We start from the raw sequence: 10,059 nt of genomic DNA, 5'->3' as shown, positions 1-10,059 counted from the left end.
ATATTCCTGAAATAATGTGTCAAAATTTAATAGGCAATGGTTACTTTGGTAATTTCGACCAATTTTTTCAGTAATATTTTACCTTCAATTAAATATTGATTCAGGAAATTTAAACCAATTTTTTCGATCATATTTTTACCTACAAAATAAATTTTTTTAACTTTCTCCAAAATCTTATTTTCGTACCATAATCCCAGTAATTATAATTTTCTGATAAAAAAAATTTTAAACGCTGTTTAGAGTTAAGTATGTACAAACCAAAAGGATGGTATACATAATCACCGGTAACAGCAACGCAATCAACCATTCATTTGGATTGAGAGGCCCCACTGAAGTCACCGATTGTGTTGTACTATTTCTCATTTCTTTAAAGGGGTTTTCTTTCTTCTTACAGTTCCTTCCTCTCACTCACTCTCTCACTCTTCCTTTCTATTCAATCAGATTTAGGTTTGAACTCTGCAAACTCTTTCTCTTCCCCTTTCTCTCTGATAATTCCAAACTTTAATTATCTCTCTGCGTTTGTTGCAGCTATTTTCATTGTTCCTTCCTTCTCTTATGGCTTCTAATTCGCAAAAGGATTTACCCCCCGCTGGTATGTATATCATTGTTTTTTGTGCCCTATTTATCTATGTAATTATATTATTACTAAAAGCATAAGCAAAAGCTTGGAATTCAGTATGTAAACGCTTTGGTCAATAGGATCTCTGGTATTTTTGTCTCTGTGCTTGTGTAGAACATGCTTGATGTACATCAAAATTAGAATATGAGTTTGATATCAAGAGATAGTGTCCTGGAAATTCGAAAATTAGGGATAGGATTTATTCGAAATGAAGGTCAATTATATGTTGCGTTGCATAATTTGAGATGGAAGAAAGAGAGAAGTTAAGAATGATGAGGTTACGAGGAATATATATATATATATAAACAAAATGTATTTGAAAACGGAAAATTCAAAGCATGTCTTAGTGAATCTCATGTAAGAGGTTAAAAATAAGTTCTCCTCGTAAAACCCGGTGTGGATGACATTTTTTTTTTTTTTTTTTTGATGTGTTAGTAATTTAGTACAAAAAATTAGTAATATCATTATTGATGCTTTTATTATTGTTCTTAGCATTATATATAGCGTCCTGTAACCTGTGCTGTAGATGCACAGGTTGAAAAGAATTTAAATGTTATTGATTTCTGTGAAATACACTCTTCTCATAGCAAATTAATTGCAGTTTTTAAAATAAATACATAAGTCAGCATTTGATAATGACTAATATTTTATAATATTCAAAATTATTTTTAATTTAGAAACACCAATGCAACTGCCGATGCATCTATTATACAGAAAGCTTTACTTAGTCCTTGACATATGCTGTTAATGAACCCTTGCATAAACTTAAATATTGCACTTATTATCATAAATTTTGTCACGATAGTTTACAGAGCCTGGTGTTCATTTCTTTGGGATCTGCTTTGAGTACCTTTACTTGTAGAACAAGCCACTATTTGAAGGTTTTATTTCAGTATTTTGGTATCTGATTATTGGTGCTTTCTTTTGTTGATTTATTACTGGGTTGTTTTTACTTTTCCCCCATCATTTGTATGCTTTAGTGCTTGTAATGTTAACAAGTTGCTTTAGATTCTTGAATCTTGAAAGTGCCTTAGTTTCACACTTGTTAAGATTTTTTCAGATGATAAGGCTGGTACTGCAGAGAGTAAAAATTCCAAAGATGAAACGTCTTCTAAAGATTCGCAGGCAGGAGAAGGAGCTGCTTCTGGACCTGCAACTGGGTTTCCAGCCAACCCTTTTGATTTCTCAGCAATGTCTGGTTTGATCAATGTATATCGTTGTCTCCTTTCTTTGCATATTTGTATGGTATATATGATATGATATGATGTCTTCTGTATTTATTATTAATATTTAGGTCATGTTAATTGTTAATAATGTTGAGTATGTTTGCATGCGCTTTATGAGCATTTACTGTCTTGCAGAGTATTATTTTTGTACACATGTTTTTCCAAGTCTTAGTGGTGCACTGGATTTCAAGCCTATGGTTAAACAACGATGCCAGGATTTGTGAGGAGTAAAATTCTGAATTTTTTCAGAGATCTTCACTGTTGGCAGTGAGCCTTCATTAGGAATTCAGTTGTCTTCTCTTTCAAAGCTTTCCGCTGTATGAAAGTAGAGAAGTGAACCTTTCATAGTTGTTGCCATGTTGGAATTGTCGATAAGATTGTGGCATATAGTTTGAATTTTTTTTTTATTTTTTAGGAAAGAAAATTTTCATTAAGGCAAAGGAAAGATTAATACAAAGGGTTAGGACAATAATACATCCTTATAATAAAAGAAAATAAAACAAAAATGTCATGGAAAACACAATTGAAGTTAAGCTCCCCAATCCCTCAACATATCAATAACGGAAATCCCTTTAAAAAGACCATGCCTTTTACATTTTTATGTAGAAGCCAATTGCCTAATCTTATCTCAAAGTAGCTGCTCATCCAAAGAATTATCCTTAAAGATAGTTCAATTAAATGTACCGAAGTTTAACAGGTTTCACATAGCCACAAAAATTATGCTTTTCTACTTCTACCAAAACTAGTGAAGCTCGTCATCAAAATATGGTCCAAGGACCTAGGGCACGCCCAACATTCTCCAAAAGTTACGAACAAAAAATTCCATAAAGAAACCAAAGAACATTGTAAGAACAGAAGAGAAACTGATTCTAGGCTTGGATCACACATATGATAACACACATATTAGCGGAAATGGCCAAATGTGGCCTACGCACTTGCAACATGTCATTGTTGTTAATTCTATCAGGCACTGCAGTCAAAATAAAAGATTTGACTTAATGGGAACTATGTAATTCTGAAGAAGTTTGTAAAGATGAAATTTTACTCTATTCAATTAATGAGTTTTGAAATTGAAAAAAAGTTTGCATGAAAGTACTCCGCAAGGATCAAATGACAGATAGTTTGATTTCTTATAGTTGCTATCTTGTAAATTTAGAATGAATAATTGTGTAAATATTGTAGATTTGTTTTTCTCTTTTATTGACTGTTTATGAGAGGACAGGTTATAGCAAAGATATATGGGTGTGTGATTTGTTTCGTATTTTTTTCTTTATAATCGATTAGCTTTTTACTAGGAAAGTGATTACCTACATTAGTTATATTAGGTAAACCTCTGTACATGAACTATTAAGTAATAATGTTCAGACTGAGAATTTCTCATATTTCAACATATCTTATTAATCTTTTGTCTAGTTAATAATTGAAATCCATTGAAGAATTTAAATGAGAAGTATTTGATGGCTGTTAGAACTATAATAATATACAAATATAAAATCATTCATCTATCTTCACTTAACAACTTTAGTTTTTGGTAGAGTTGGTTGAATGACATGGTATCAACGCCTCTATGACCAAGTAGTCCTTGTCGCCCCTATTCTTCTAATAAATATGATGTAATTTCTTAACAAAGTGGGTGAGCCTATGCATTATCCACCTTTCAAGCCCATTGGGCTCTTTTGTGACAGGGGTGTGTTAGAACTTTTATATAAAAAATATAAAACTATTCATTTAACTTCATCTAACACCTTAAGCTTTTGGGAGAGTTGGTTGCTTGATAGTGGCTTTTGAATTTGTCATATGATCATATGATTTGACATGAGTCTTCCCTCTTTCATTTTTCTCGCATATGGGAATGTCATTTGTCAGAAGTTTGGAGTCGATTGTGAATTTGTAATCAATATTGATTTTTGTTGATATAGGCTTACTAATACTTAAATGTGGAATGCGTAGGATCCAAGTATCAAGGATTTGGCTGAGCAGATAGCAAAAGATCCATCGTTCAATCAGATGGCTGAGCAGCTTCAGAAAACTTTTCAAGGAGCTACACCAGATGGTATCCCTAACTTTGATAATCAGCAATATCTTTCAACCATGCAACAGGTTATGCAGAATCCTAATTTTATGACCATGGCTGAGCGCCTGGGTAATGCATTGATGCAGGTATTTATAAAATCTTTCCATTTTATTTCTGTTACAAGAAATTTCTACTGGTTGATAAAATGGATATGCTCTCTATCACAGGATCCATCTATGTCTGCCATGCTTGAAGGTTTTGCTAATCCATCAAATAAAGATCAGCTTGAAGAGAGAATGGCACGCATCAAGGAAGATCCATCTTTGAAACATATTTTAGATGAGATAGAGACTGGTGGTCCTTCTGCTATGATGAGGTTTAGATGCTAATTTTTTTTTTTTAGTTATCCTTTACAGTCTTGACATTTCCATATTTCCCCCATAATATGTTGCTGTATTAAATATGGATATACTTTCTGAAGTGATACTTTTCATGCAGATACTGGAATGATGAGGAGGTTTTGCAGAAGTTGGGACAAGCCATGGGCGTTGCAAATTCTGGAGATGCTACTGCTTCTGCTGAAAAATCTGGACTAGATGAGACAGAGTTGGGAAATGAAGATGAATCAATTGTTCATCGTACTGCTAGTGTTGGTGATGTGGAGGTACAACATATCACTTTTTGTATACATGCATTTGCTTATAAACCTTTTTTTTCCTTTTGACAGACATTGTGAATTTTTGGTTATGATTGAAGTTATTTGAGATGAAACAGTGAAAGACAAATTCTGTAGATATGCAGATGCGGGACATTTTTAGGTAGAAGGTTCTGATGTGGAATACACGAATTATATTGAGTTCATAGGGAATTTGAAGCAATGAAACCAGACTTGGAGTGTAATGAGTTAACAATTGGAATTGAAACTCTTGGATTCTATATGGATTGTCTAATACGTTATGTCTAGTTGAGTCACAATCAAGTAAATGAGTTTTCCAACTAGCATTCTATATTGGGATGAATTTTCAAATTAGGATTCAGTAACTACTGGTTTAGCTTTGGAGAGTACCTGTTTCCTCTAATAAATTAGTAACACATTTTCTTCAGATGAAGAAAAAATCCTTAGTTTGATCCGGCCACTTCTATGTCCCAAAAATTATAATCTTACCAAGGTCCTTGGCATGGAAATGCTGACCTAAATAGCTTTTGAGGTTTAAAATACCCTTCTAGTCATCACCTGTGATAACAATATGATCCACGAAGACCACAAGTGTTATAGTAACACTATGTTGGTGCCTCTAAAAATATAATGATCTGTAAAGTCTTTTTGTCCCAAATTAGACACAGATTTCTAAAATTTTTGAACCCAACTATAGAAGATTATTTGAGACCACAAATAAACCTTTTAAACTGACTTAACTTCCTAGACTCCCATGAGCAACATATCAAAGAGGCTGATTTATTGTAGTGAAAAAAAACCATTCTTGGGCATGCAGCTAATAGCTTAAGCTTATTATAGGAGAATTGGTTCTTGACTTGGTATAAGAGGCTCCCATGAGTTTGATAATTGTTTAATTTCTAGAGCAGTTGCGAGAGATTTCATAAAAGGAGTGAAAGTGGGTTCAGATGTGCTAGTGATCTCTCATTTGAAGTTTGTTGTTGATAGTTGATACCATCTTGTTCTTATATGAGGATAGACATAGTTTTATGAAAGCACTCTCTGTTTTCAACTTTACATTACGGCTCTGGAAATCAGAAGTTGAAAACTACAGCAGTGGTGGGAATGGGGAAGGGAAAGATAGGAAAATGAATAAGAGAGGAACACTTTTATCCTTGAAAGTTTACAGAAAGATTACAAGAGGAGAACCTCTTCAAAGGGAAATGCTCCCTTCTCCCTGAGATTGACTCAGTCACTCACTAATTCTCTAACCTCTCTTAACAGAGGAGTGTAACCCCCGCCCTCCTTCTTTTCTTTTATACCAATGTATAAGCTTCACAAGGAAACTGCCCCGTCACTACTCCTAACTGTTTTTCAACTGTCACAACCATCATTCTACCTAACTTGGCCCCTAATTAAGGCTATATTACAATCCAATCCCAATCCCAATCGTAACACTTTATGAGATAACATCTGTGTTGAAATAATCTGTCCAAGAGTGGTTTAGCTGGTATTAGTGTAGATACTTGAATTCTCTTCTTTTCCTTTTATTGCTGGTTGTCAGATTTTGGTGTGGCCTCTTGTTTATTTGTGAGTCCATTTGGATGGTAGACCTATAGCTGGTTCTATTTGGGATCTAATTGTTTAAAAGATTAGTGCCTTGAAAATAGGATGGGAGCTTATTTTTTTTCGGGTGACACGTTACAGTTGTTGAGTCTTGTCTTTCCATAACGAGTCTCTACTACTTATTTTTGTTCCATATCATTGTGGGAGGAATCCAAACAATTGAGAAGATTATGATGTATTTTATATGGTCAGGTGTAGTGGAGAATAGACATGTTTATCTGGTGAATGGAGAGATTTATTGTTGTCCTAAGATGAAAAGGATTTGAACCTTACTCCCTTTGGTGTCAGATCACCGAGCTAAGTATGGTTTAATTGAAAATGGGTTGGAGATCAGTTCAGCAATCTGAGCTTCTCATATAAGTTCCCAGAAGTTTATGTTAGAGGGATATGCTTCCGTTAGCTATTTGCTTTCCTTGAAGGTAGGTAATGGTTCTCATGTTAAATTTTGGGAGGACCAATGGATAGGATAATGCTTGTTTAGAGATTCTTTCCTCTATTTTCTTAATTTAAATAATATGGAATTTTATGAATTAGAGTCTCTTTGAGTGTCATTAACACTATTCATTTTTCTTCTAATTTGGAACATAGGATTTAGTTTCTTCACCCTTCTGGGTTGTTTGCTTGCAAATTATTTTCCCAATTTCTAATTCATTCATTGAATAGAGCTGCTTTCTATCTGGCTAAACTCCTTTGGATGTCCAAAGTTCCCTCTAATGTCAAGTTCTTTATTGGGACAACGATTCTTTATAAAATTAACACTAGCGACTTTTTGCAATTTTGCCGGCCATATAAGGGTTCATTCTTGTGCTTGTTCAGAGTTAGTTCCTCATTTGTTCCTACATTGTTTTACTGCTTTCTCTTTATGGAAAAGGTTGTTCTGCTCTTTTGGTTAATAATGTGTTGTCCTAGGTCTTTAAACAATTTTTCAGTTGATTAGGTTTAGTGGGTTTGGCAGAAGTAAATAGGCTAAACTTTTATGGCAACATGCAATCCATGCTATTGTATGGTACATTTGGTTGGAGCATAAATAACACTTGTATTTTTAAGGACATTTCATTAGCTGAGCAGCTAATTGGGCAGCTTTTCTCCATAAGTGTTTTCTCTTTATTGCTGTGTTTTTATTATTCCCTTTTTTTGGTCTACGGGGATGCCTTATCCTCCAAATTCCTCCTTTTATTCAAAAAAATTGTCTTACTAGGTTTTGGAAAACAGGAAGTTTAGTAGTAAGTTGGGAAATCATTTCTAGAATTAGAAGGCTTAAAAACTTTTAAATTAGTCATACAAGAATCGCTTTTCAAACTAATGGAAATTAATCATTTATTATAGCAATTGCATGTCCTATACATGGGTTGTAATGCTTAATTTTCTTTTCTGAACTTTGAACGCATAGAAAAATAAACAGAATTAACATTTTTTATTTATCAAGTGTTGGTTTGATACTTTGATTGTTAACCTTCATGTAGCTAGTTCTCCAATAGTTAAATTCAGCCATTGTTTTTAATGTTTATGGTTATGATTTGAGGAAATATTTGAGAGCTGAAATTTTACACCAATCTATTAGGGCTTGAAAAATGCACTAGCCTCTGGTGCTGACAAGGATGAAGAAGATTTAGAGGGAAGAACCGCTTTGCATTTTGCCTGTGGATATGGAGAGGTATGCAACTATTCAGAGAAAATGCTTTTGTCATCTTTTAAACCTCTTCTTTGTTTCTTAGAATTTCTACTTATGTTGCTGGGTAGGGTTTTCTTTATAAACATGGTGAGAAGTAAATAAAGAACACATTAAGGCTCAAGATGTTATTCTTTACTAACGATTCAATAGCCTTGATTTTTTTCCCCACCATGGTGAACACGTATATATTTGCAATATCAAGCAGCCACTTTTACTTACAACAACTTTTTAAGGTTCATAGTAAGCATGGACTGTCTCATTCAACAATTGATTTTTTTTTTTTATGGTTTGGTGTAAAGATTTTGGTGAAAACAATGAGGCTAAAATTTTGTTGCTGTTTGGTGTTTGGCTATGTTGTAAATATATAGATTAGTTGGAAAAGGAGGAAAACAGACAAAGACTTTGAATTGTATGATATCGATTTAATTAGACTGATATTCAGATGTGATATAAGATACAGCAATGATACTTGTCCATAATTTATTCCTACAAAATCCTCAGACTCCCATGCAAGCCAGTGGAGTCCACATTGGAGTCTTCATACTTTATAAATACTAAGCTAATGTTCCTATTGATATGAATATTCTAGGTCATGTGCTTGGGTATGTGTACTAGTACCAGGCCAACCCAATAAGACTGTAGACATAACATGACTCCCTACTCATAAGTAACACTTATATTCTAAAAATCTTGTTTGGTGCATTTGGTTGGAATGGTGAACATTTTTATGGATGTCTCTTTGGTGTTCAGTTCATAGCTGTTTCAACTTTCAAGAGAGTTTCACATTTTGGTATGCTGAGAGATTGAACATTTGGTATTTTTGGCTCCTCAAATAAAATTTCTTTTCTATAAAAAACATTAGATTTGTTTAAGTTAATATAGATCAATCTAATTGGTTAGAACTTAGAATTACCTTTTGAGGAAGAAATATAAAGCACGATTTGGAGCAAGTAATTTCTAAGTTATATTTTCCCCATAATTTTAAAGCTGGGATTAGCATGAAAGTTTCCTTTTTCTTAAAAGCGATAATGAAATAAATTTAAAATTTTGTTTAATTTTTATCTTTGGAAATATCATCTAGGCCTTTTGAAAAAATTATAAGTGTCACCATTATTTTAAAATTGGATGTATAAATAATGAAGTTTCTTATTTTTGCCCGTGGGTGGTGGTTGTGAAGATAGCAGTGACAGTTGTATAAATACATTGGTAGTGATGGTGTAGGCAAAGGCATTGATGGCACTGGTGTTAATCACGGTGATAGTAGTAGTGGTGATGGTGAATAGTGGCAATGATGGGGTAAGGGAGAGTGGATGATGTTATTTTAGTTACTAGTTTTATCCAGCCCTCTCCCTTCAAGGGTGTCGTGCTATAAGCAACAAGAAAGATCATCAGAAATTAGAATTTTAGGACTCTAGCTTGGCTCTAACAAGAAAGTATGGCTGAAAAGATGCTCCTGATATCATTCCAGGTGAAGTGTGTGCAAGTTCTCCTCGAGGCTGGAGCAAAAGTCGATGCTTTGGATAAGAATAAGAACACAGCTCTTCATTATGCGGCTGGTTATGGCAGGAAGGAGTGTGTGGCCCTTCTTCTTGAAAATGGTGCTGCAGTGTAAGTATTCCTTTCAGCTTATTTGTTAGTATTCCTTTCAGCTTATTTGTTTTGAAAAGCTCCAAATGTTCTCATACGAATGCCTTCCTAAAGCATATAGTGGTTTGTGCTTAATTTGTTTTAATTATACATCGTTTATTCTTGTTTCCCTCGTTCAATTTGCAGTACCCTCCAGAATATGGACGGGAAAACTCCTATAGATGTTGCAAAGCTAAACAATCAAAATGATGTCCTGAAGCTGCTTGAGAAAGATGCTTTCCTCTAGTTTGAAAGGGCATGTTGGCATGCGGTCACCAACAAGTAAAAGGGGAGAGACGGGGGTGTAAAATGAGGCATGACTTTACTTATCTTCTGGTTTCTTCCAAGCGTTTAGTGTGTTAAACCATATTCCTTTGAAAGTGTGTTGGATGTCATTTCCCAGTAAATTTGTTATCTATGTGATTTATAATGCACGGATTGTTCTACAGCCTGTGCCATGATATAATTATTATATTTTATACTCAAATTATACAATAACTACATTGCTTCATTTCAAAATTATATTTCTAGTAGTCACACGTTTATCTGAAACACAAAGAAACAGGGGAGTCAAAAAATTTGGTTCATGGTTTTGAAAAGTTTGATCTAGTAGTCTAGGTT

General features: G+C 33.9%; 1 protein-coding gene across 1 annotated transcript; it reads left to right on the top strand.

The window, feature by feature from the left end:
- Positions 1-333: 333 nt before the first annotated feature.
- LOC133305859 (ankyrin repeat domain-containing protein 2B-like) lies at positions 334-9,949 on the top strand. Its single transcript, XM_061506101.1, has 9 exons — positions 334-447; positions 529-592; positions 1,680-1,828; positions 3,796-4,005; positions 4,087-4,235; positions 4,358-4,523; positions 7,702-7,794; positions 9,281-9,420; positions 9,586-9,949. Exons 2-9 carry the CDS (start codon positions 556-558, stop codon positions 9,683-9,685), a joined length of 1,044 nt encoding a protein of 347 aa, XP_061362085.1. The 5' UTR covers positions 334-447; positions 529-555; the 3' UTR covers positions 9,686-9,949.
- The last annotated feature ends 110 nt before the right edge of the window (positions 9,950-10,059 follow it).

This window comes from Gastrolobium bilobum, unplaced genomic scaffold, assembly GCF_033153095.1.
Source record: "Gastrolobium bilobum isolate Gb01-03AN ecotype WA unplaced genomic scaffold, APGP_CSIRO_Gbil_v1 utg20561, whole genome shotgun sequence".
Lineage (NCBI taxonomy): Eukaryota > Viridiplantae > Streptophyta > Magnoliopsida > Fabales > Fabaceae > Gastrolobium > Gastrolobium bilobum.
Note: the sequence above shows the minus strand (reverse complement) of the source record. Positions and strands in the feature narration are given on the sequence as shown.

Excerpts from the sequence above, each read along its gene's own strand:
- LOC133305859 (XM_061506101.1), top strand. The coding sequence starts at position 556 with ATGGCTTCTAATTCGCAAAAGGATTTACCCCCCGCTG. Across the intron at positions 4,236-4,357 it reads GGTCCTTCTGCTATGATGAG|ATACTGGAATGATGAGGAGG; the intron begins GTTTAGATGCTA and ends CTTTTCATGCAG. Across the intron at positions 7,795-9,280 it reads TTGCCTGTGGATATGGAGAG|GTGAAGTGTGTGCAAGTTCT; the intron begins GTATGCAACTAT and ends ATATCATTCCAG.